The 27,607-nt window shown below is 41.3% G+C and overlaps 1 protein-coding gene across 1 annotated transcript; it reads left to right on the top strand.

The window, feature by feature from the left end:
- Positions 1–439: 439 nt before the first annotated feature.
- PRCP (prolylcarboxypeptidase) lies at positions 440–27,360 on the top strand. Its single transcript, XM_050332324.1, has 9 exons — positions 440–663; positions 16,294–16,434; positions 17,470–17,571; positions 17,898–18,079; positions 18,479–18,636; positions 19,259–19,431; positions 20,914–21,078; positions 21,549–21,736; positions 26,124–27,360. The coding sequence occupies exons 1-9, from the start codon at positions 538–540 to the stop codon at positions 26,326–26,328; spliced, it is 1,440 nt and encodes a 479-aa protein (XP_050188281.1). The 5' UTR covers positions 440–537; the 3' UTR covers positions 26,329–27,360.
- Positions 27,361–27,607: the final 247 nt, after the last annotated feature.

The raw sequence follows: 27,607 nt of genomic DNA on the forward strand, positions 1-27,607 counted from the left end.
ACCGAGGGGCCGGGCTGGGCTGGGCCGACACCCCCGGCTCGGCCGGGGCCACGCTCGGTGCCCCCCGACTCGCCCGGCACTTGCGGAAGGGCGGAAGTGCGGGCTGCCGCGGACCTCGGGTAGGGGCGGGACGAGGCGGCGCTCGGCCAATCGCGACTCAGCGCGACGGGCAGGGCGGCCGGGCTCGCCCAATCGCAACGCGCGGAGCGGTCAGCGCGCCTCCGCACGACGCGCGCGGCGCCGAGGTGGGCGGATCACGTGCTCCGCGCAGCCAATCGCTGTCCCCCTCACGGGACGCCGCGCGTCCGAAACACCTGTTGAAGCGGGCTCAGCCAACCGCGGACGGGCGCGCGAGCTCATCCCCGACGGGCCGGCCAATCGGAAGGCCCCGTTGCTCAGGGCCCGCCCCTGCACGTGCCGGGCCGGCCCCGCCCCCCGCCGTGTCCCGTTGGGGGCAGCCCCGGGCGGGAGCGGGGCCGGGGTAAAGCGCTGGTCCTTCTGCTTCTCCTGCTCCTCCTTCTCCTCCTGCCCAACGCGATGCTGCGGCTCCTTCTGCTGCTCTCGCTCCTCGGCCCGGCCGGTGCCCTGCCCACCCCTCCCCGCCTGCGCAGGGGCGCCGCGCCGGCAGCTGGACCGTACCTGACGCGCTACCTGAGCCAGCAGGTACCTGGGAGCCTGCGGTGGGCGGGAGGGGGTTTTGGTGGGCGTGCGGATGGCACTGTCACTGCCACTAGCCTCACTTGAGCCACAGGCGGGACGGGACTATCCGCAGGTTTCTCAGTATATTGGAACTCTCCATTACTAATTATTTTAAAAACCCTCACTCAATCCTCAGTCCCTTTGGTTAAATGCTCCGAGCCTTGAATATTCCGTTTAAAAGTGCGACTGTTTAAAGTGTTAGGTAGTCTGCTCTCCTGTGTGTCTGTACACCGTATCCTGGCAGCGGTGTCCATATCCCAGCCCATCCTGCACAGCAGGTCGGCAGGGCCGGGGACCGCGGCCGTGCCCTGGTGGCGTTTGCGAACATCAGCTGTGCGATTCATTCTGTTTGCTTTGTCACAGAATGCTTCGGGCTGGAAGGGACCTCAAAGACCATGTAGTTTTAACCCTTCCCCCAACCCTGGGCAGGGACACCTTCCACTGGATGAAATATGGAAGAGATTTCTGTTACTAACCTGAGCTTTGTCATCCTGTCTGCTCTCACGATTTGTTCGCAAAATCCGTAGCGCACGGACAGAGCGGAGGGCTCTGCAACGCTGGCTTTAAGTGCTGGTGTGGTTTCCTTGGGTAAGATTGAAGTCCTGCTTGTTCATAGGTTTTCACAAAAACAGTCAGCAGATCCTTTGAGGAAGATCTGCATTGTCACCTCTGCTGTACCTGATTTTCACGGGGGAAGTAATGGTTCCTTATACTGGGAGGCACAGTAAGGGAAGAGGATGTTTTTCTAGTATTCTCTTGATTTGTTTAGAATCAGGCTTGTAGCATGCATCTGAATTTCATGCCCTGGTCTACATAGGGAGTGGTGGGAAGGAGGTGTTTGATTCACAGGCATAGAATCATTTAGGTTGGAGAAAACCTTTAAAATCAAGTCCAACTGTTAACCCAGCACTGCCAAGTTCACCAGTAACCATGTCTCCAAGTGCCACGTCTACACTCTTTTAAACACTCCAGGATTGTTGATTCAACCACTTCCCTGTGCACCCTGTTCCAGCGCTTGATAACTGTGTCGGTGAATAATTTTTTGTTAATATCTTGTGTAAACCTCTGCTGGTGCAACTTGTGGCTGGGGAAATTGGGTGATATGTGGATTGAATATCTCCTATTTCAGCTTTTTAGAAGGTCAGCTTACAATGGAGTAAGCAAGACGGGAAGATTACAATTTCAGAGAGGATAGACATGAAGAAAACAGAGAACCCTTTTAAGGTTATCCTGAATAGCTGTGGAGTAATTTTAGAGTCAAGATCCCTGTTATTTGAGGTGAGAGATAGATTTGGAACAATATTAGTGAGAAATCCATCCTTTGAGGTTATAACCTTCTGCAGACAGTGTTACTGGTTTGGGAATGCTCCTATTGCAGTGATCACCCTGCATAAATCATGGAATTTCTGTGTCTTGAAAACATCTCTGTCTAATGCTCACTCGGGTAGTGATTTGAGATTTGTGTCCCTCAATTAACTTCTCTAAAGCCCTGAATCTTATTTTTGTAACGTACTGCAGATACCTTCCGCAGCGTGTGGTCAGCGTTGGCGAGGATATCAATCCTGCGGTGGTGGTGTAACTCTAATTGTTCTGGCACACCGGTAGTTACACACTGTTATCGTGGTATTAAGTCATACTAATTCCGTGCCGTGGTCTGAACCGCCCTTTGTCACCGTGCTGTGACACCTCTGTCCTCATCTCCTCCCTGGCTTGTGGTGTCACCTAGTTTTTCTCCTCAGCTCTCAGCAGAGACAGCCTGTGTGCCTTCCAGTCGTCAGCAAAGTGGCAGAGCTGCTGTGTAGTTGAGATATGTGGATTTTGGGATGTAGATGGGTGTTGAGAGAAGGGAGGAAAGTGCCACAGTAACATCGTGTTGTCAAGTTGATGCCACACACTGTTCTCTTCAGTCTCTTCCTTGTTCTCTTCCTCTCATGCTTCAAGCAAAATCATTCAGAGTGGCTGCTGCGGGAGAGAGCCTGTGTACAGGCCTTGACATCCTTGTTGTCCTTGTCCAAAGACTTACTAGTATTGTTGAACAGGGTGGGAGGTGTGTATATGTTAATGTATTTTTCATATTCACCAAAGATTTGATTGCTGCTGCCTGGCACTTGGAAGATACAGGGGTAGTGTGAGAGATCTGATCACACAGGGGATGTAAGACTGGTCTTTATCAGTAACATAGTGCATAGAACTGATAGGCTTTCAGCCCTTATGAAACGTGCGCTGAGAGCTGCTGTCTGGGAATTTGTAATTACATTGTTATTCTGTAGTGGAAGGTAAATACTATGATTAACATGTTAAATAGGGGTGGTGCCACCTCTTAGGATTGTTGAAGTTTAATTATTTACATTATATTTACTTAGAGCTCATGAATGAATCACCTGCTTGTGTTCCATGCTGCTGAGTCTTTCTTCTTAGCTAAGGATCCTGTTTTGATTCTTGTTTCCTTTTTGATGGTTTTCATTATAAGTTGAAATAATTTATATAAAACCATCCATTACAAAAACTACTTTATAATATGGCAAAATGTTATGCTCACAAAGGAAACATTTTTTATACCTATTTCTATTAAAAATATATTTAAATAGAGTCTTTAAATATTTTATATTTCTACAAAAGAAAACTTTAAAACTCTAAACAGATCCTGTGCATCAATTTTGTTGCTTAAAAAGTTACCTCTTGAGCACTGTGAACATTTTAATAATGTTGCACGTGGGAGAACTGAGGCTGAGAATTTTCACGTGCAATTCCAACCTCTAAATGTACCCTCTTGGCATAAAGGGCTGTAGACCTGTAGACCTGCCTGAGGGTCAGCTTTTACTGAGAATCAATGATATTTAAATCTACTTTTATAAAAATGGAGAAATGACATGGTCAGAATTTAGCTCAATGCTGATTTGCATTGAACTTCCTCTTGTTGACAGTTTTAAGTGTCAGACATCCCTGATGATGGGACTAAAGTCTAGAATATTCAGAAACGGGTCAAGCAGTGCCTGTGTCAGTGTGACTAGCACCTTTGCTTGCTTGCTGACCTATGTTCTTAACAACCCTTATCAGTAGATAGCCCTTGAAGCAGAAACTCTGCAATCACCTTCATCTTTACATCAGCAAATTGTATCTATATTGAGGGTGTTGATATTGGTCTCTTTTTCAGTGCTAATATACTAGTGTGACTTCTGCAGGCAAGTCTGTTCTCACTTCCTCTTTGGTATTTTGCTTGCTTGCTGAAAGATTGCTTGAGATTTGTGTGTTAAATTAATCCATCCAAAACTGAACTTTACAGAGAGTGCAGGATGTACAGAGCTGCAGAAAGACCACTACTGTCTGGATGGTTTCTTTGTAAGCAGCTGCGTCTGTGACCGTGGTTCAAATTTATTGGAAGGATTTAGTGAGGCATCCAAGAGCCATCTACTTCTCTTTACCCAAGTAGAAATAATCTTAGACCATACTGGGAGGGTCTTGAGTCAGGCAGCTGCTCTGACCTTTGGGTGGCCTTGTTTTGTACTTCTGTATCCCTGTCTTTAGCCCAAATACCGGTGTTAAAAAACCATAGCCTGAGAACTCGTGGTGGTTTATGTGCGGTACCGCTGAGAGAATGAAGCCTTAAATTTCCTGAATTTTGAAGGCTTGTCAGTGATCAACTGTCATCTTAGAAAAGAGAGTGGATGAGGTATCTCTTCACTCAATTTGATAATTGATGGCTGCATGAGCCTTAATGTGTTGTTGGACCCTTCACCCCAATCACACTTTGCTTTGTGAACTGCTATGAATTTGTCTAAGAACCAATGTGACAAGTACAAATTAATTTGTGTTCAGCAACTTAGTGAGCCTGGTCCTTCAGTCATATTGAGCTAATACATGTCAATTGTGTCGTCCTTTCCAAAAGAAGAGTTCTGACTGCATTTAATAACCTCCTATATTTCACACCTATGTCAGTATTTCATAGCTTAGTCAATTCACATGCAAGTCTTTGTGCTCTGAAATGCATCTACACTTCATATTGTGTGTACATAAAAGGAAGCTGTGTTGAAGCTTCAAAGTAGTGAAGTTAAAAAAGTATGGCTATGTCAGGAGTCTTAATACCCTATTTTGTGTTACAGACTGAAGTTCTGAAGCGTAGAAAATGAAAGGTTTGGTTGAAAATGTGAAAATTAGAACACAAGTTTTAAGCCAGAGAAGAATTTGAGAACTACAAAGGGGAAAGGAGGATACATTTTTTTCAGACGTGATTCTTTCTGTTTTACATAAAGGACCAATTAAAAGGAAATGCATGAATAAAAGAATTTTCCTGCTTTAACTAGAAATCAGTACTACTATCAAAAACCAATTTGAATTCAGGCAGGTTACTTCATAAATGTGCTCAGTAAAGAAAATGTGGGGACTTTTTATGACAGTGTTGTCTTAATTTATCAAATTTATCAAAACTAAGGGTGCGGTTTTGCTCTTAAAAAAATGTTCTGTCTCTTGTACTCACAAGAAGGAAGTTTACATCTATGGAACAACATATCCTTCATCCAATTCAGCATTTTTCAGTATTTGAAATTTTCACTGTTGTTGGTAAAAATGTCACTAAAAACATGTAACAACAGTTATATATAAACGGTTTTAAAGTTAAGGGAGTAGTTTTCAACCATGGGTCTAAAACTTGCTTTAAAAGGTGTTGAGATGGATTGAGGTTATCATTTTTAATTGTGGTTAGCAGCTTTTTTAGCATCTTATTGTGACTCAGGTTGGTGTCTCAGAATAGTAACAGATGTCGGGAATGGTTAAGATGGGTTTGTTTTTCATGCCTGGCACCATAATACAATAGCACTTTTGACTTCTGGTGAAGGAAAAAACAAAGTGCTTTTTACAGAACCCCTTGGTACCAATTAAAAGTTATGTCGGTGTTTAGAGAAGAAGTGATGCTGATGTTTGTCTCTGAGGTGAATTACTTGGAATATATGTTTTAATCATCAAGTAGTACAGGAGTACTTGGCAGCTCTTACTCTGTGATTTCATAGCGTGATTTAAAACAGGAGTTTAAGCTATAAACCAGGTCCATAAGCAGAAACAATAGGTCTTATTCAGTGGACAGGAAAACGGGGAAGTACTTGTTAAAGCTTGTCAGTGAATTTTTATTTTTATGCACTACTTATCTGTGGGGTCACAATGCAGACATCAGCTTCTCAAATTAAGCAGGAAACAATTTCCTCACTACTTTCAGCCTCTTCCTTCAAGTGAGCAGTTAATAGTAGTGACTACAAAAAACATCAGTGATCACTACTCTTCCTCTGAAATTGAGCATTTCTTATCTCCCTAGCTTTAATCATTAAAAGCTGTAATAGTCCACCGAAAGATTTCTGGTAGACTGTCTAAATTGTCTGTCTAGAAAGTCTAAAGAACAAAACAGTAAGCAGAAGTGCATATAACTGAAGTAGCAAGCTGTTTACAAGCCAGATGTGCATGAGAACTCCTGTTAACTTCATTGAATTTGACTTGTACCATGAGCTTCTAGAAGTTTAAGTAAAGTCTTAAGACCTGATTTTTTTTTTTTTTTTTTTATTTTTTATTTTTTGTTGAGAAGGGGACTGAGTGGGGCTATATGGAGCAAAATGAAGTAAAATATATAATGAAGGAAATACATGAATGAAGAAAACTTGGTGCTAATGAATTCTGTGTCTATTTCTTCATCTGACACTTTGAGGAGATCAAGACCAGCCATCAGCACAAGAAATTGTAGTAGACCACACAGATAATTTGTAGCATTATGCCAAGCTGGTGGGAGACCAGGGGTCAGACTTGATAATTTAAGCCTTCAAAAACTGAAGAAATAGCTTGATTTATTTCATTCATTCTGGAATATTTGGATTTTATAACTAAAGTAGTGAAACTTCTAAGAAATTTAATGGGGTAAACCAGGCTGTACTCGGTCATCTTACCTATATTCTGTGAAAATGGTTAATTTCTTTGTTTTCCAGGCATGTGAATTCAGAGAATTAAATATAGACAGAAGAATGGGAATTGCATTTCTTTTAAGCACAATCAGTAGATACTCCTTGCCTGTGGCATAGGGGGAATATTTTCTTTTTTATTTTAAATTTTTAGTTGCTGTCTCCTCTATGCTTTAGTTCAGCTCTAGCATGCATGTGTAGTATTTTCTGACACTCAGTGCTGTTATAGTGCTTCTGCCAGTGGCATTAGTGGCCAGTTGTGCTGTGGTGTGGTTGGTGTTCTCTAAATGAACAGAGTGAGCAAAGAACAGAACTTGTGATACTTGTGGGCTGTTGTTTCTAACTTCAAGTCGACGTAACAGCTTTTTCCATTATTCACTCCTACAGCGAAGATACAGAGTTTATGTACAAGTTCACCCGTGTGTCAGGTTTAGAACTAGAGTGATTATGTGAAGATTATCTGGAAAAGGTGTTTGTAGAGAAAAATTTGAGAAGTGTCTCTTTCCTGAAGAGAAGAGGGTTCACTGAAAATCTTACCTCCCTGGGATAGCAGGGAGCTGTGATACTGTGTGATGTGTTCTCCCTCTGACTGCTGATATGGACACACTTGGTGGTGCATCTGTTTTCATTCCTAGTTCATTTATACTGCTTCCAAAGAGAGTAAGTTTTTCTGCCATTGTTAAGTAAAAAAGCTTTTAAAAAAGCATCCACAAAGGGACTTAGTGTGGAAAAAAAAAGCCCAAAAAACAAACTGACCAACAATTAGTCAGAGGTAGGTTTAGATGGTAGTTTCCATGCAGGAACTTCCTTTCAAGACAACGGGAACAGAAAGTGATGGGTATCAGACCCTTTAACTTTGGCTGGGGTCCAAATCCTGCTAGAGTGAACTAGAGGAAGTGGGTGAAAGCAAAACTAGCATGAACAAAACATTTGATGTGTGCCTGAAAGCAACAGCTTGCTTTGCCCTGCTGTGTGGCTCCCTGAAAACGAAGTCTTCCACAAAAGCTGTTCAGAACCACATGCTGCTCTGGAAGTGCTGGCTTTTCAGTAGTGCTTCCTACACAATGATAAATGGCTGGCCACCTACAAGTGTGCAGTTTTTCAGTCCTGCAAGTCAGTGCTAGTGGTGAGGGGAATGTAGAGTTCCTTAGACTCCTAAGCATGAGCTTCTACGAGATAATGTTCTACAAGATAATGTAAAATGGCTTTTAACAATGTCCATGGAGTTCTTCAGAGTCTATTCTGAACAGGGTAGTTCATAACAAGATGCTCATGTTTTTTATGTGGGAAAAGGAAAATAGAAATGGAAATAAAAAAAGCTTTTGGGATAAAAAATCTGAGTGCTTCTGTTTAGATGAGAAAACTATTGCTTTGCTATGAGAAGAAAAGCATCTGTGGTCTAGCTTGATCCTGGGTGCTAACTGCACTGGCATGAAGACCTTTCATTTATCTATGTTTGCTAGAGCTTTTCAGCCTCTGGAGAACTTTTGTAATGGTTATGACAATAGACTTGGATGTTTCTGTTGTAAAGTAGAGCAATTTATCTGTAGAAAAACTTTTCACTTGTGAGGAGCTGTGGATGTTATTTCCCTGAATACTGCTGATTTCCCCATCATCCTGTCTACCAGCATCTTGCAGCCCTGCAAGCAGAAGTTGCTCTTCAGCGTTCAGATATGTTGCAAGCTTGCCAAAGCAGCAGTTGCTATGTGGTATTTTTGCTATTGCATCAGGGCTGTATGAGTAATTGCTGCTTTGATGCTTTGTTTTCTGAAATTTTTTCCCCCCTCCTCACCTCGATGCTCATCAGAATTGGTGGCTTTTAAATACATGATCCACAGTGGCACGTGTAAAATACATAATGTTTTAATACTGATAAATTGCCTTCTCTGCACTGAGCTTTTGTAATTTTGTCTGTGCTTTGCCTAATTAAAAGACTACCTGGATGGATGACGGGACAATTTATCTGTTTGCTTTCATTGTCTGTCTCTTCTTCCTTGGATCTTCTGTCTTGTTGTAGGACTAGCTGTAGAAAAAATTACAAATAATAGTAGTTGAACTAAGGCGGGGAGAATGATAGAGTAAATTTATTTGTAGTTCTGAAAACCTGGGAAGTGAAACAATTGCAGCCTGAAATAAACCTTTTAAAAATATTTGACAAAGTAGAAATTTTTAGCCTTTTTTGTGTAGGGGTACAGTTATTTTAATTTGACTAAATAAAAATATTATCTTTAATCTGAAATGCTTTTATTCCCAACGTGTTTGTTAAAAAAAAAGAATTGAGGAAGTCTTTCAAATGAAAACTATGTGTTGATAGAGAAGATGAAACTTTGTAAAGTCTTTTGTTTAAACAATTAGTCCTTCTCAAAACTTGAGGACACTCTTAGCAAAACTAGAATGTTTTAATGCTGCTTAATCTGTGACATTGAAGCTTCATGTCCAGTTTTTTCCTCTCCTCTGAAGTTAATCCTCCCAATGTGATGGATTTGTAATTCAATCTGGAAGGCACACAGGAAAAAATTAGTGGCCTTTGCCTGTTAGGGGTCTGAGAGATCTTACACAAGGGTAACTTTGTTCTTGCTCGTGGGTTTTTCAGCCTTGCAAATTATTTCACCTTGGGTAATACAGCTCTGACCTGGTTGTTCACTATGCCTTGCCCCATTGCATGTCCTGTGGAAGAATTTCACCAGGATAGTAATGCCCTGAATGGAAGCATCAATGGTACGAACATTTGGAGTGTTTATTGCCATAACAGTTTGTTACAGATTCGTGTAGCTGGTGGATCTGAGCAGCACAAGCCCCTCCATTGCTTGGAGAAGGACCAGGGGAATGTGTGGTTAGGGAATAACCTAGAGTAGTAAAGTTAGGGAGTAACTACTAGAGTAGTAAAGCTGATTGAAGAGATTCCTGCCACCTTCTGCCTCCATCACCCACCCATTCTCTCCCTTGTGCTGGAGCTCTGTGACTCTCAAGTCCAGGACAGAAATGCTGGGATGGCCTGTAGGACCTGTCCTTGCAGCTGGAGGAGTTTTAACAGGGAATAGCAGCCTCACTGTGACTGCTGGGGGATTTTACATCTAAGTAATTGAAGCCTAATTTGTTTTTGGACTTCGTTTTTGCATGGTAAGCAGAATCTGGAGATTCAATTGCGGCACAAACCTACTAATGGTTTGTGGAAGTTGAAACCAATTTGTTTGTGTTCTCATTAGCTGCTCAGGTTTCCGACATAAAAATAACCTTTTATCATGTACTGTTTGTTTCTAACGAGGGCTGACCCGAGTACCCTGGGGCTTTCCTACAGCATATCCTGTAGCTGTTTAAATGTTCTTTGGTCTTTTCAAGTGCCTGTCCAAACTGTGTGACTCAGGGCAAGAGCAGAGTTCCTGTTGGAGGCTTTCCTTGTCAGTGTGTTTAATCACTGAAGAGCTAAATGAGCGCTAAAAATCAGACTACCTTAAACGGCATCCCAAGAATAGGTGGTGTGATTTCTGCAGCATAAGAGAACCTTCAGAAGTGTAAAATCATAGACTCATTTAGGTTGGAAAAGACCTTTAAGAACATCAAGTCCAAATGTAAACATAACTCTGCCAAGTTCATCACTAAACCATGTGTCTAGTCAAAGGCCAGTGTGTTCTCAAGGACAATGTTGGAATGATAGACATCCTTCTATTACAAGGATCCTAAGCCTGCATTTGCTTTGGGGGGCATATTTGTCTGAAAACTGATTCCAGTCATGGAAAACTTGGTAACAGTTGCTCTAGACCATCTCAGTAGTTGAATAGTAGTTGGAAACAATAGGCAAAAAGCATATGTATTGTAGTCTGTATGTTTTGGTAAATGTGACAGATTAACAAATAAATCTGGTAAGCAAAACCTCTGAATTATGGGGCATGGGGAAAAAGACAATGACATAAAGTCAGTCTTGGCTTGGATGAGTGTACTCTTTGCTGGGTAGAAAATTGGCTGGATCACGAAGCCCAGAGAGTGGTGGTGAATGGAGGTAAATCCAGCTGCTTGCCAGTTCCAAGTGGTGTTCACCAGGACTCAGCACTGGGGCCAGTCCTGTTTAATATCTTCATCAATGATCTTGATGATGGGATTGAGGGCACCCTCAGTCAGTTTGCACATCACACAAAGTTGGCTGAGAGTGTTGATCTGCTGGAGGGCAGGAAAGCTCTGCAGAGCGATCTGGACAGGCTGAGTTGATGATCTGAGGCCAGTTGTATGAAGTCCAACAAGGCAGAATGCCAGGTACACTTGGGTCACAACAACCCCATGCATCGCTACAGGCTTGGGGAAGAATGGCAGGAAAGCTGCCCAGGGTAAAAGGACTTGGGAGTGTTGGTCATCAGCAGCTGAACATGAGCTGGCAGAGTGCCCAGGTGGCCAGGAAGGCCCAGTGGCATCCTGACTTGTATCAGCAATATGGCAAGAGGACCAGGGCAGTGATCGTCCCCCTGTACACTCAGCACTGGTGAGGCTGCTTGTTGAGTCCTGTGTTAAGTTCTGGGCCCCTCAGTAAAAGAAAGACATTGAGGTGCTGGAGCATGTCCAGAGAAAGGAGCCGGAGCTGGTGAAGGGTCTGGAACACAAATCCTGGTAGGAGTGATTGAGGGAGCTGGGCTTATTTAGCCTGGAGAAAAGGAGACTCCTGAATATGATGTTATGCAAAGATGGCAAGGCAATCCCTGTCCTCATGAACTTAAAATTTGGATGGAGGAACCAAAGATTATAAGACAAAACAAAATTAGTAGGGCCAGCTGACTGAACTGTAGTCTCACAGCCTTACAGGAGTAAAAGCAGGAATCGAAACACATCAGTGAAATCCCAAGGAGGTTAGGGCCCACACTGCTATTCATGCAGGAGGATATCCTCAGACTATCCTGTATCTTCCTGTCCCCAGGAAATAAATCAGACAGGATGAGCACTCAAAACAACTCCATGAACACATGGAAAGTGAAGCATGACTCTTAAAATCCCCTGGCTTCTCACAGGTAAAACAACTGGCTTGATTTCACATGGAGTATCCAATTTGGGAAAATAAATTTATCACACAGAGGATTGAAATTCAAGGCATGACAGAAAGGCTTTCAGGTGCTCACAGTCTTGCCAGAAACTCAAAAGCATAAAACCATCAGGTGCTGATTTACCATCTCAAATGATATTAAATACTTTTGGTTGAAACTGCCCTGTGAATTGTAGTCTTTTTTGGTAAAGGCTTGGCTTTGCTGCTCTGTCTCTGTAATCACTGATGACCTTAAGGTGCTGCTGAGAAGGAAGCGGGTTTTAGCCCACATGTCCTGTTTTGTCTTTGTACCCTACTCATTGCCATAGTTCCTGAATACTTCCAGAAGTCCATTAAGCAAGCTAACATCTGTACAGTAACATCTGCTGTGCCTTTTTTACCTCCTCCCCTGGGGAAATGTGTGGCAGAGTGACTTGTTCTATTTTAAATGGATTTCCAAAACAATAAAAAGCACATTAAAAAAGCCTCACTCTGAAATAAGTCATCTTTGAGAGCTTAACAAAAGCCTACGAGAAGTGTGCACTTATAAGGTAAAGAGATAGAAATGTGCTGTGTGTTTCAAACAGAAGACAGCAAGGTGGGCTTTGGCCCTTCCTTCCAGTATGAGTTTATTCAGTAAACCAGTCTGGAGAAGGTTCTTTCTCCTGAGCTGAGCTGCACCTCTCTGTAGAAAGTTTCTCTGAGCTAAAGGATCAAAGCTGCTGACTTGAGCCTTCAGTCTGGAGCTCTAAGCAGCCTTGTGGGCACAATGACCTGTGCCTACTGCTGTTTGTAATCCAAGTCGGGGAGTGCAGTTTCCAGCTGCTGTGCTGCAGGTAGTGGCTGCAGTCTTCCAACAGAGCAGTCTGCCTCTCAAACTGTCTCAAAGATGTGCAGGAAAATACAAGGCTTTCTTAATCAAACAGTGTTCACAAGGGTTTTTGTACATGTAACTGAAACCTTGTTGTTCGCTTTCCTGTCCTACCTGCCTCAGCTGAGGAGAGTTTCTCTTGAATGTATTAATAATTTACTACTTTCAGTGCTTCTTTTCCTAATTTTATCCTTCTTTTTGTTGTATCAGAATGACTGTTTCTGTGTCAGTGGATCACATTTTCATTTGTAAAACACTGCTGTTGCATCACAGGTGATGACTGTTCTTACTTCTAGCCAAACTTGCTAGGTAGTCACATGTATAGAAACTTAAAACTTTGGGCTGAGTGATTGTTTTGGGTTAATCCTAGAGTAGTTTAGTTTTGGAAGGGAACTTTTCATGTCATCTCATCGAACTTCCCATTCAAACCAGGGCCAATTTCAGAGTTGTATTAGGTTGCTGTGGACCTTGTACTGACATCCTGACTGTAGTTGTAATTATGAAGATTGTATTTAGAAAAACCACATGTATTCTAGTATATCATTACCATTGTTTTAACCCGCAGTTAAGGTATTGCACTAAACCACTTTTTTAATTTTGCTTTGTGGTCTGTTCTAATTAAGTCTGGCTGCAAAAGTCATTGCCTTTATCTTGCTCATTTTGAATGAGTGTGTGGGGGAAAACCCTTTCTGGTTCAGCTTTTTCATTGAAATCTGACTTAAGGAGGGGAAAAAAACACCAAAAAACTATCTAGTAGGTTTTTGTTGTGCAGTATACTTCAGGCAGTTATTGGGGTTTATTTCCTGTTTGTATACCTGTTGGATAAGGAGTGGTGAAAGCAAGCCCTTGTTTGAATGAGACCCAGCAGCTCCTGTGTGCAGCCCCGCATCTCACTTTGGTTACACGACAGCTCCATCTGCTGTTCCTGAACTACAGCTTTCCCTGCGTGCCCAAACCTTTCACTTCACAATTTGATACTGATTCTTGTACCTCTTTACTCTGACTTGGCACATTTTCACACACTTTTTATTCTTGGGGGTGACACCTTGGGGACACCTCCACACTGTGATTTTGACGTTCTGGATTCAGAATTTCTTTAAATGCCTTTGAATAATCAGATATCTTTCTTTCTCTGTCTGCTTTACAATCATTATGTTTGTTTGGTTTTTTTTTCTTTGTACTGGTGTTATGTGTCTTACCCTTGCAAAGACAAGTTACTACAAGGTATAAAGCCCCATCATCTAGCAATAAAGGAGTTTCTGCTCTTCAGTTGAGTAACAGGTACTTGTGATTTTTTTTTTTTTTTTGGCTGGAGAAGCCTGGACTTGTGACTGTGCTGCCAGGGATCTTGTCTTACGTGTGTCCATGTTTTGATGTGTCATGAATATGATGAACAGAGGCAGTTTATTGCTGCAGGACTATCAAATTTTTACAGATTGAGGGAGAATAGGAAAGAATAACATGGCTGATGGCAGTGAGGGAGTCTCCAACGTGTCTCAGAGTCAAGACAGAGAAACATGGCACTTTGATCAATGTGGTAACTAAAAAAGAACTTAAATACCTGTACTTTTCTCCCTCTCGGTATTGAGAGGCAGACTCACTGGAACATTGGGCTTTTGGAGTATGTTTTGGGGAAGTAGGTTGACAGATCACATCAGAGAAAAACCACAGTAAATCATATCTCTAAAGAAAACTAGCCTTAATTTGGGAAAATATATGCATATCAAAGTATAACTATCCTGATTTTCCAGTACCTGTGGAAAGAAACAGTAAGATGGGCTTTAGAATCTGTTCTACACAATACCTCATTGAATAAGCTCAGCCTGGTGCCAATTTTTTTTTCTCTCTGGTTCTTTGGGTTTTGAGGTTTTTTGTTTTGTTTTGGTTGGTTGGGTGTGTGTGTTTGTTTTGTTTGTTTGTTTTGTTTAGCTTCCCCCTTCCACTCTTTGTCTTTTTTTTTTTTTTTTTTGTATTGCATATTAAACTGCCTGCACTGGTACATCTCTTTACAGCCCAGGAAAATTCAATACTTTTTGGGGTGTAGTTTTGTAGTTAGCACTCTGGCTTCAGGCAGGAAGGATGCAGAATCAAGTTTTAAAACTAAATGTTTAATTTTAGAAAATTCCATAAAAGGCAAACAGGACACATGAGCCTGTTTTTCCTATCTCTGGCTAGCAGCCTCACCAGACTGTATATCTAAAATAAGTTCATATGGTCTCTTTGACCCAAAGCAAATGTAAGTACGTGGTGTGGAGTAGCTGGGTCCCGCAGATCAAGAGTTAGGCTTTCCTGAGCTGTCTGGAGGAATCTGCCTAGCAGATAGGTCACTGCAAAGCAGCAAGTGTGATTTGCTGCTTCTCAACATTACTTTGCAGGTGTTTCCAAAACAGGGAATGTGAAAAGTTGATTCCTGGAGCATGTGAGAGATTTGGCAGAGTTGTGGGTGTAAAGGCAGATGGGTGGGTGAGCAGAGATCCTCAAGCCAGCAGATGTCAGGCTGTTACTGCTGGCAAGAGCTAGGGAAAGGAAAAGGTGAATATGTGCTGATGGAAGTCAAAATTGGGAAGCTACAGGTCATCTTTAGCTCATGAATAAAAGCAATTGTGGTAATTAAGTAGCATAGGTCTTCTGGAGTAGTTCTGTGGTTCGATTTTTGGTTTTAAAATATATTTTATAGTAAAAGCCTGCATGGGTATTCCAGAATTCTTGTAAAAGAAATTGATAAACTTTCCAGTATGGAGAATGCTTGGGGAAGGGTTGAGGTGGATGGTGAATACAAAGTAGTGTGAGTAGAAGTTGAAAAACTGATGTTAGAAATTGAATTTTTAATGAGGAAATAAAGCTAATGCTATGGGCTTTGGGTTAAGGGATATGATGTATAGGCCTGCAATATTTGTAGGGCAGTGGAAAGAACTGGGGAGGTTATATGGACTAGTGGAAATTGCAATGAGGAAAAGGAGAAATGCTCCACAAATCTATCTGAAAAATGTGCCAATAGCACAAGAACTACAGAGAATTAGTGTTTTTTAAGATTAAAAAACTCCAAGCAAATAAACACCCCAAAAAACCAAACAAAGAAACAAACAAAAAAAGCAACCAAAACTCACTTTCTGAAAGAATGTTTAAATTTCATGCTTATGGAGAATGAAATTATCCAAAGGGAGGAAGAGGTGGAATTTTAGTTGGTTGTAGTTGGTTGTGGGTTGATGTTTTGATTTTTGTTTGTTTGTTTGTTTTTTAGAATTTTAGGATTTTTTCAGTGTTGTTTTTTGGGGATTTTTGGTGGTTTTGTTTTTGTTTGTTTGTTTGTTGGTTTGGTTTGGTTTAGTTTTTTTGGTTTTTTTAATAACACGACTAGGCTAGTAAGGTTTTCCTAAGGCTCAAAACTTTGTGGGAAGATTTTTTTTTTGTTGATACAGTTTTATTGCATGAGGTACTTTATGACCTCAGCAGATTTGTCCATTTTTCTAAATATATTAGAATATCTCATGTTAAGTATGATACTTTAGAAAGGGCATGGGTATTTTTTTATTAATGGCTGAAAATAGCATTTCTCCTTCAGTATATACACCTGTAATTTTTGCTGTTTTTCTTCATAAAGCAGAAGAATGTTGATGTATAAGGAATATAAATGAATTCAATGTTATTTTTTTAATCTTAGTAAAACTTTTGCCTTTTTTTTGCTTTTCTTTATTTTCCATCTGCAAAGTGACCGTTGGCACTCCCAGTGGACTTCAGGATCAGTTCTAGCTTTCTGAACATGTTGTTCTTGTTCCTTGTTCTTACAGATTGATCACTTTGGATTTGATGAAAATCGTACATTCCAGCAGCGGTATCTAGTAGCAGATCAGCACTGGAAGAAAGACAATGGACCGATATTATTTTATACAGGCAATGAAGGAGACATCACTTGGTTCTGCAACAACACGGTGTGTAGAAAATAAATTCTTGAATTACAGTCCTTCCTTCCAGTAATGGTTGTTCTGATTGAGGAAGAGGAAGCAGAACAAAACCACAGAAGAAGTTTTAGGGAATTCAGAGTGTTACGTGAAGGCCAAAGAAACCAAAGGGATGCACTGTATTAACTTCATAGAGTAGTGAAGAAAATTTCTAGAGGAAACACCATTAGGTGCTTTGAGCTAAGAATTCTGAATTTTGAACCAAATTAAACTTATCCTAGTACTTTAGATTCCCCAAGTAAAATGGGAGGTTTTGATGTTCATGTTTCACTGTTAAGAGAAGTGTGAAGTGAAATGAAGGGGCCTGGAAGTCAAGGGGGTTGGATGACTCTTGTTCTCTGCAATACCTGTGGAAGTTTTTACTTCCCTGGATGATACAAATGCAGAATGGAGTGTGTGGGTATTTTTCAGCCATTTCAATACAAAGTCCAGTAACACAACAGGAGGTGGTATGTGCTGAGCTCAAAGCAACCAAGGCCTGCTTACATACTTTGTTCTGTCAGCAGGCAATCTCTGTCTGCCTGTTTCCATAACGGGTGATAACAAGCTGTTATGAATGAGTACCATCACATTCTACTTGTTTATTAGTTGAAAATAAGTGTATTGCAATGCTCTAGGTTATTGCTTATTGCCAAACAAATTTTGTGTTTTCTGTAACGTAGTCCTAACTCAAATGCATGCTTTTCTCCTGTAGCCTTTTTTATTTGTTGTGGATGAAGCTCATGTCATAGGAATTCTGTCAGGATTGCTTGTGCTTGATCACAAAACAATTCTGCTTAATATTTTGCAGCACTAAAACATACATACTTTCTTTGCATGTATCACCTTCTCTGTATGGGTATCTGTTTTGTGTGTTTTCTTACTTCAGTAATACTTTAAAACCAAATTGCACTCTCTGGTATTTTGATAGTGCCATCTTTCTAATCAAAGAATAAGGGTTGGAACACACTAGACTTTTAAACAAGTTGAATCAATTATTTTCAATGTCTGTTTTCCTCCAACCAGGGTTTTATGTGGGATGTGGCTGAAGAACTTAATGCTATGTTGGTGTTTGCTGAACATAGATATTATGGAGAATCTTTGCCCTTTGGGAATGAGTCTTTCAGCGTAAGTGTCGTCTTTTGTCTTCCTTATAAATGTGTTCTATACAAACATCATTGTAATCCTTGCCAGGGCAATGAGTTTTAACTTGAGTAAGATGTAAACGTGCTAGAAGAACACAACTATCCTTCCTATTTTTGTAACGCTCAATTCTAGGATTAAAAAAAAAAATTTTTGAGATTTTTTGTTTTTAGCATCTCAAGGGACACCTGCAAATAATATTTTATTTGTTATCAGGCACAGATTTAAAACTCTTCAGCTACTGTGGGGAATAGAAAGAATGTTGCTGGAAGTCACTGATGCTGTATATAACCTGCTTTATTTCCTCTCAGGATTCCAAGCATCTGAATTACTTAACATCAGAACAAGCTCTGGCAGACTTTGCAGTACTAGTTGACTACTTGAAGACAACTATTGCAGGAGCCCGTCACAGTCCAGTCATAGCTATAGGAGGATCTTATGGAGGAATGCTTGCAGCCTGGTTTAGGATGAAATATCCCCATGTGGTAGTTGGGTGAGTGTACTTATCCTGCTTAAACAGAGCAGGCATTTGTTACTTCCATGCTATAAATATTACAGCTCTGGGAGAAGTACCATAATTCAAGTTGGCTTGAATTTTTCACTACTGGGAGAAGGAATCAAGTTCCCTTGAATTTGGGAAGAGGCACATTTGCCTAATAAAGTCTGAACTTCTGCTTCATGTATTTACTGATATTTCGTTCTAGTGTCCAAGGCTTGTATCCTTCAGCAGCCTCTGCATACAGACCTTTGACATAGTTTTGCCACATTATGGTTAGTTCACCTGGAGCGCAGTGTCCAAATGCTACTTAGACAGTGGCTGTGGGGAGGGTATTGACCAGAGGATGGAAGTTCACTTTGCAGGGGTTCAGGATCTTTTTATGTCCCTTTGCAGAGCCCTGGCAGCCTCCGCCCCAATCTGGCAGTTTGGTGGTTTGGTTCCGTGTGGCGCTTTTTTCAGCATAGTGACCAATGATTTCAAAAAGAGTGGGACAGGCTGCTCAGAAAGCATCCGGAATTCCTGGAATGCTATCAACCGCCTTTCCTCAACAGGTACTACCTCACCAATACTTTTTTCAAAGAATAGTAATGTTCAGGATTGTGTTATGACTTTCACCTGTGTATGTATGGGTTTTTTTGAAACTATACACCTGGTACTGAAAACTGCCAAATGGACTTAGCAGATTTTTTTTAAATGCCTGGGTTTTTTTGTATCACAGGCTTCTTTCAGACCTGATGGGATGCAGAATCCGAGTCCAAACATCCCTAAGGTCAGACAAAAGCAGACTTCAGAACCTCAAGGCTTGTATTCCTTTCTGACAAAATAGATAATCATTACTAGAAAAAAATGTTTGTTTACTAACCAAGGCACTCAGGTAAAGAAAATGACTGCAATCCTTATGGATTCAGTGATAGGGACTGATGACACTCAGTTGGACTTGAAGGTCTTGAGGATCTCTTCCAACCTAAGTGATTCTGTGAGTCTACAGCTACCTGAAAGGAGGTTGTAGTGAGGTGCTGACTACTATTTGATCTACTATACTTGTATGTATGTGGAATAATTTCACGAAATTAGTTACGCTAAATGAAAATATTTTTAGCAGCAGAACAAATTACCTATGTGTTAATATTTAGTGTATTGTACCATTATTTTATCTACTTCTTTTTATTAAAGATGCAGGTTTGCAGTGGCTTTCCAGCACATTTCATTTGTGCAGCCCGTTAAAAAATCTGCAGGATGCTGCTGTATTGAAAAATTGGCTGAGTGAAACATGGGTAAACTTGGCTATGGTGAATTATCCTTATAAAGCTGACTTCTTGCAGCCTCTGCCAGCTTGGCCTATACAGGTAATTCAGAACTAACATCTTGTAGAACTGACCATTTGGTTTAACTAATTCTCTCCTTCTCTCCTAGCTTGCACCTTTTCCTTTATTTTTTTGTCCCTGTAGAACCACCATGACTGAGAAAACACAACCAGGGTAACATCTTTGTGTGCATGACCTGGGTTTTTGACTAACTACCACTCGTTGGACTAATAGGTTGTATCAAGAGCCTAGAAGAAGAAAAGTGTCAGGGATGATTGAAAAGCCTCAGCTGTCCTGGAGAGCTGCTCTTGAGTAGTGGAAATGCTGCACAGAAAGCACACAAAATTAGAGATTCTGGTGCCAGGCTTAGCTGTCAGAGCTTGAAACTGAAGAGAAAGTTTTGAGCCTTTATACCTTTGGATGTGAGAAAACTAGTGAGAGAAAATGTGGATCTCCACAAATGTATTCCTTGCAGGGTCACTTCTCAAAGCAGAACCTCTTTACACTTGCAAACCTTCCCTTGTGCAGTTCTGTTTATCCAGAGTGTTCTCTCCAAGATTTCCATTTGCTTGGAATGTTTTTATTCTTTTAAGACCCTGGCTGAATTTCCCTGCAGGACTTTGGGTTACTGTGAGGAAGGTAAGGCAGATCAGATAATTAGTATTTCAGGCTACTAAGCAGCAGTTAATTGTAAAACAAAAATTTTCATTTGTGTAAAGCTGCCTGATGGAGGAGAGAGGGACATTCATCTGTCCACGTGGCTGTCTGCAAAGGGCAGTATAAACACCTTAGTTCTGCTTTGTTGTCAGTCTGACAAAACCTGAGAAACAGGTTCACCTCCACCACTGTCCATGTTATCTCTGACTAAAATCTAAAGTAGAAAAAGGCTGCTATTCATCTGGACAATACTAATATATGAAATCTGAGTTATTTGGGCTGTTCACATACTCCTTTTTCTGAAACAGCTCTAGTATGACTCTGATGGTGACAGAGGGGGGGAAATGTGGACTAGATGATCTTCGATGCCTTTTCCAACCTTAATGATACTATGTGTTTGAGTAGCTGGATATATGTGTATGTTTCTTAATCTGTTCTTTGTTGTGAGCTGCCTACATCAAACTGCAGGGAACCCCAGTCTGTACCTGGAGCTTCTTTGTTATACATTTGTATGTGTTATCTTTCATTACAGAGGAGCTAAATACTATTTATTAAATATAATCTATTTTAAAGTATGGGAAATGGATTGAAAAATTTGGAATGAAATATTAACGTGGCACTGGGGTTTTTTTTTCAATTTTTTAGTCAGGAAATATAAAGTTTCAGGTTCCTGATAGTAGCATGCACTACACAAATGAAATTTGTGTCTACTTTTTGTGATAATGCTCAGGATATATCATCACATAAAAATATGTTTTCTGGAATTGCTCTGACTGTACTTGGACAAGAAATTAATACCCTAGCAAGTACCATGTCCTAATATTTAATTCCTATAGATTTAGACTTCCCCTTCTCTCTTCATTGCAGGAAGTCTGCAAGTTCTTGAAGGATCCCCGTCTGTCTGACAAATTGTTACTGCAGAATGTTTTCCAGGCAGTAAATTTATATTACAATTACACAGGAGAAGCCTCATGCTTAGATGTGTCTGAGACTGCAACAAAGAATCTGGGCCAAACCGGTTGGTACTATCAGGTATGCACAGTAGCCTTTCTAAATTGCAACTCAGTGAGGTTTTTTTGAGCTAGAGCTGGTGAGAGTTCTCAAGTCGGGTAGCTGTCAATATATTGTGCCAGATGTATTGATGTACTGATGACAAATGTAGTCACAAACCTAGTGTGATTGTAGTGGTGAAGGCAAGGCAGAAAAGAGATGCAGCTTTAGGTTGTATCTTCGTTATCTAGCTAGTTGTTGTGTTTCAGCTCTTCATATAGACTGGATTCACTTAGGTACACGGTTTAGTGGTGGGCTTGCCAGAGTCAGGTTTGTGGTTCAACTCAGCCTTAAAGGGTCTTTTCCAACCTAAATTATTCTGTCATAGTTTGATAGTAATTGATAGTAATTACTGATCAAATGCTGTTTGAGCTTTCTTTTTTAAATACTGCACTAATAGCTATTGGACAGTCTCCTGGGAATACATCTTATTGACCTGCCCTTTCTTTCAGGCTTGCACTGAGATGGTGATGCCCTTCTGCACAGATGGTGTCCATGACATGTTTGAACCTGAGAAATGGGACTTTGATGCAGTTTCAGAAGAGTGTTACAGGCTGTGGGGAGTGAGGCCTCGCCCCTCTTGGATTCTTTCTATGTATGGAGGAAAAAACATCAGCTCACACAGCAACATCATCTTCAGGTGAGCCCTGTTTCAGCTTATAGTGTAGAGTCTTCCACCAGTTTGGGTTGTCAGTGAAGAGAAACCTGCCCTAAGCAGCAAAAGGGTCTGTCTACAGCACTCCAGCTGAATAAATTATGGGAATGCTTTGTGTTGCTACTGAAAGTAAAATGGTCAATCTGCAGTGGCCAAAGAAACCAACTGTTCTGTTGCTGCTTCTGTAACTCTAAAAGAAGAATCTGGATTGGGGTTCTGCCAAATATAATCTTCTTCCCACGTGGAATCCTTCTTATCTTGTGGCCAAAATCCAGGTTTCCCATGCTGATAAATTCTTCTGGCTTTTACGAACCCAAAGCACTGTCACTTCCCCAGGAAAGGAAAGTCTAAACAAGCTCTAGCTATAACGCAGAATCTCAGTACCAAAATTATTGCTCTGAGTGATAGCCTTGTGGAGGAGCTTGTGTGAGATTCCTTTATCCCTTTGATGCAGGAAAGAGAGGGAAGCAACTTGGGGAGTTTCTATAACTGCCAATAGCCCTTTTCTTTTAGTGGTATTTAGGCAAGTTTCAACATAGTGGTATAAAATCCAAATACAAAGACATTTCCATTTTAGTAAGGCATACTGGTAATACAACAAAAGTTTGTTCTGAAACACCTTTTTATGTGGACTAAAAGGGAAAGAAATGTTTCAGTCCAGTGCAAAAAACTAGGGCTTGCTGCTTGCTTTCTATTCAGCCTTCACTTTCCTTATTTTTAAGATTAAACTCTGCTATCTTTAAAGGAAGGTTCATGTAGTTGTACTTCTGCTGTGTGGTGATACAGATGAGTGCTGTCTGTTCATCTGTTCTTATATGGTAGGGAGGTGTTCAATACATCCATTGAGGCCTGTGCTTCAGGAGTCCTGACTTACTGTACCGATTGCCCACTGTGGGAAGCTCCTGGATATATATTTCTCTGTGCTCTGGTTAAAATTGTGCAAGACCTTCTCGTAAAAAAAACCTATCACTTCTATAAAACAAGACCAGAATTAGTCTTTTGGACTTCATAGAGGTATGCATTTTAAAAGTATGGAGTTCTCGCTTGAATTAGGGGTTATTTTCTGGATTGCAGCTCTTAACATTGGCCTGTTTGGCTCCAAAGGCCTGTTGCTTTCCTCTTGTATGCTTCTTGTTGTTTCTGTCCTAGCAGGATATCTGCTCTGGAGTGAGAAATTCGACCATCTTTTGGAAAACCTTTTTAATAAAAGAAGTTTGTTGGTTTAACTTAATTTCTGCGGAGTGTTGCTTATTTCCAAGGCCTCACAGCTCTGTACAGTCAGAATCTGCTTTGTAAGCGAGAGATAAGCAAACAAATCTAATTGTTTAAGAATTTATGCCAGCTGAAGGAGCTAGAAATGAGAAAAGCCTGAAGGCAACTAAATGAATGTAGAAGTAGTGCTGTACACACAAAGCTTTTGGATCTCAAGCTGGGATGTTTCTCTTCAAAGAAATACATTGTCAACCCTGTACATTTTATATAAGAGCCTTTTATCCTCAAACACTGAAGAGTGCTTTACAAAAAATATCCCAGTGTTTACCTGAGGATATGGCTCCCTGTGGATTAAAAGGACTGTGTTTCAAGTGACAGGCAACTTGCACATCAGTGTAGCACAGAAAGAGAAAAATACTACATCTGAAGAGAACTGGGTGGATTTATCCAGGTGCAGTGGGATTTGGCCAGAATGCTTAAACTGGTGTTACTGCTTTTCCCTCTGTGAGCAGTACATCACTCTGCAGAGTCACAGCATTGAATGGATGGTATGGTATTAATGCAGGAAACTCCACTGCTACTTTGGTTCCTTCCTGGAGGTATGTAGTGTGTGAGTGGTTACTTAGGCTGTGCACAGGTGTTGCTTGCCTAGCCTAGGCGGCACATCTTTATTAAAACTTGTTTGAGGAAATTGGGGTTTTCAGAGCACTGTTTCCCCTTTCTTTTCCAGTGATTTTCACTCCTCTTACTGGTACATGCTGTGTTCTTGGTGTGGAAGTGCTGTGCAGTAGTGGGAAGTGACACTTTAACACTGTCCATGAATGCAGTGGCAAAGAGCCTGTAGCAGCTCTAGTGTCTCATCATCAGCATACTGTGGTAGTCAGAATCGGCTCAGGTTATATCAGACAGTATGAAATTTGGTGTGCACAATCTAAAAATGGATATTTTTCAGTCTGCATGGGTCACACCTGGGTTGTATACATCCTTCTGAGTTAGGGCACCCACCTACCCAGTTCTGCACAGGGAGAGGCTGAAAGTGAAGGCTCTGCTTTGAGAGGTACTGAAGTTCTGTGCAGAAGGGATAATTGCTAGCACAAAAGAAGGGAATTGGTGGCAATGAGGAGAAGGTACAACAATGCCAGACTGAAGAGAAAAGGCGAGAGAAAAAAGTTAATAAAAGGAAACATGGCAGTTGTGGAGAGCAGGCGTGTTTAAAAGGGATGCACAGACAGTGCTGCTTACGATTGTGTAAAACTTCTTGTTCTGGGCAGGGCTGGAGGGCTGAGGAGACTGAAGAGAATATAGGAAAGGGATTGCTATAAGGTAGGCAGAACCCTATGTATGCTGTGAAGGAAGTATAGCTATTGAAAACAGGACTAGCATGCTCATATTTTTCATGACTTTGTTGTTTGTGTTTTTTTTCTGAAGTCCTACTTGTCTGGCCACTGCTAGAAAGGGATGGCTGACTTTTTTATTCTTTCTCTTCTTTTACTTCTTTGGTTTACATTGGGAAATTCCTGTCCTGTGAGATGGGCAACTGAGTACTTACATGCATGCTTAATTTTAACACATAAATAATTCATTCTAATTGGTACTGAATTATATTATTCTGTGAAAACTGTTAAGACTTATGATTTAGTGGTGAGCCCTCCATCCCCCCCCTCCTCTCAGGAAGTCTCACTTCCCAAACTTCGTCAGGCCTCTAGTGCCATCATTTGGCAGAGGAGGAAGAGGACACAGCCAGCAGCTTGCAGAAAAGCCAGGGGCAGTGTTGTTTCCTTGTGGCATGCTTAGTTTCCACATGACTAGGACCAAAAGATCCAAGTTCGTGTACATCGTGGGTCTCTCAGCAACTCATCCCCCTGTTGCCAAGGTGCTCTGCTGATTCAGGTGACCTTTTAAATCCAATGCATTTGGTTTATTGGCAGCTCTTTATGCTTTTTGTTTTGCAGATACAAAATGTTTCTTTTGTCTGAAGTCATATTTAGAATCACTGGAAGTAAAGAACTACAGAGACTCAAAATACTTGGGTTTTTTTTCAGTGTAAAACAAGTAAAGTATTAGTTCAGACCCTATCAGTTAGTTATTATTTATGTCTAAAAAAACCTCTTTTTTTACTCATTATTTTTCTGTGTTTATAATACTATTGTGGTATTTCTCTAGCTGCATATCTCTTAATGTCCAAGGATATTTTAATTTCTTAGATCCATCTAGAAATTTACCCTTGCAAACCATAGCCCATCTCTGACATTTCCTTTTGTGGGCAGGTCCAGTGTTCTGAATGAAGAACAGATCTAGATTTGCACAGTTCCACGAGTATAGGGATGTTGTTTTCTTTGTGCAGAAAGATGGACTATGTGTGGGAAGAGCATTGCAGGAAAGGAAAATAAAATGAAGTAGGGATTATTGGATCAAATCCAAAGCTAGGAATGAGAGATGGAAAACTGTCTCCCCAGCTGAGCTATTGACTTGCTCCAGGGACTATTAATTGGAGCCATATCTGTAGTGCAAGGAATCCTTTTAAATTATTTGGGGTGAGGGAGGAGGGGGAGTAAATGGCATTAAATTGTCCTGTTACAGAGGAAGAGTTATTTTAGACAGTTTTTTGAGAGATAAAAGCTTCATTTTAATATGGTTATTTTTAGAAATAAGTGGACTAATGAACTGTCCAAGCATTTCTTTGCGAAATCAGGCTGGCACCCAACTGAGACAGCAAAATGTAGAACTTCTTGAAAGTTCTGCTCTGAAGGGGTCCAGTAGGTTATTTGTTTATGGCAGACTGTGAAGAAGAAAAGTGAAGTGCTTTGATTTGGGAATTTGGAGATGTCTTGTTTACAGGGGAACCTGAACCTTTTATGACAATTACGGATGGCAGCAAATTTGTCTGCAGAGGCTTTGGCATTGTTATAGGTTATTAGCTGAACTAGCAGATAATTGAGAAGTGTAGACTAGCTTAAGCTGCTGATAGCTCCATACCTCTGTCAAGAAGGCTCCTCTCAGCAGAGGGGTGGGCACAAGACACTGAGGCAGGGCTGAGGTCTGTTTCTGTTGCTGCATATGCAAAACTAGTTGAAAGTTGGGTGGGTATGTTGATGAGAGCTGCAGCTTCGCTGCTGACTGCTGTGCACATGTATCCTAATGAAATACTCTTTCCTTATAGCAACGGGGACCTGGACCCGTGGTCTGCAGGTGGGGTGACCCAGAACATCACCAATTCCCTTGTGGCAATTGTGATCCCAGATGGAGCCCATCACCTGGACCTACGCAGCCGTAACCCTTTGGACCCCAAATCTGTACAGCAAGCTCGAGCCTTGGAAGTCTGCCACATGAAGAAATGGATTGAACAGGCCAGGCACAGTCACTGAAGTGGTACTGCCAGAACCGTGGCTATCATACCTCTGCTGGCTTTGCTGGGAGGAGGGCCAGGCCTTATGATGTGGTCATTTGAGCATTTCCCTCGTGCTTCCTCACCTGCATTGCAGTGCTCACGATTGCTTGTGCCCATGAGAGAAGCAGGCAGCAGAGGGATGGAGAGCGTTCTCGGATGATAAACTTCAGTCCAAGCTGATGGATTGAGCTGCCTGCTCTGCCTTGCTTTCCTCTTCTGCTCTTCTCAAATGCTGTACTTTAACACGTAGTAACAGGTTTCTGTTCTAGGCTTGATGCCTTGCTCCTCACTGAGCTGAGTGATTGTCCAACTGCTGGTATATACAGTGGATTAAATGCCAATGCTGTTGATGAACCTCCTGCTGCCTCCAGTGGGATTGAAGTTCAGACATCCTCAGCTGGTGGAGATAATGGGGGAATAGAAATTACATCTTACTGTGATATTCGGTGGAGAGATAGGGAAGGCACGGGGAAACTGGCTGTGCTGTTTGTAAAGAAACGAAACAGCCCTTGCCCTTTGGAATCAGTTCAGGAAAAGAAATAAATATATAATTCTTTTTCTGCTTAGTTTTCTTGTGGCTTATTAATCATGTGGCTTTTGTTTTCTCTGCTGTACTGAATGGTCAGGGCTGGGCCCAGACTCACTCTGCTGATAACTGGCTGAGCATGCACAATCTGCATCGGGGTTTTATTTTTTCCTTTGCTATTTGTCCTAATGCTGAAAGATCTGTCACTGTGATGATGGTTGCCAAAGAAAACTGAGTATATTTTGTATGTGTGTATATGTGTGTCTCCCCCAGAAACACTTAGCTTTTTAAATCAGGAAGCTTTTGAAGCTATTCTCTTGAAGAGCAAATGTGACACTTGTGCTGGCTAGATCTTATGAAGTGACAAATAATTGGGGCTGTGCCTTGTGTGGGTTCCTCCCTCCCCCCCATTCTGTGTATTGTTCAAATTCTGCATGATCTGTTTGCTGATGGTTCTTCAATAAAAGCCTTTTTTAAAAAAAATTGTTTGCTGGACAAACTATTGAAAACACAGAATGCAGCTATCCCCTTGGATCAGCCTAAAGCCTGATGCTGAGCTCACCCAGCCAGGTGCACTGGGCTTTCTGTAAGGCTTCCAAACCAGACAAACTGCCCTGATTCATGAGACAGCATATTTGACATTAATAAATGGCTGGGGCAGTCCCCTCATTTTCCAGCTTTGGCTTCATTCACACTGCAGCCCTTCTTCAGAAAGGATTCTTTGCAGTTT

This window comes from Myiozetetes cayanensis, unplaced genomic scaffold, assembly GCF_022539395.1.
Source record: "Myiozetetes cayanensis isolate MyiCay16 unplaced genomic scaffold, myiCay2020 scf5-8, whole genome shotgun sequence".
Taxonomy (NCBI): domain Eukaryota; kingdom Metazoa; phylum Chordata; class Aves; order Passeriformes; family Tyrannidae; genus Myiozetetes; species Myiozetetes cayanensis.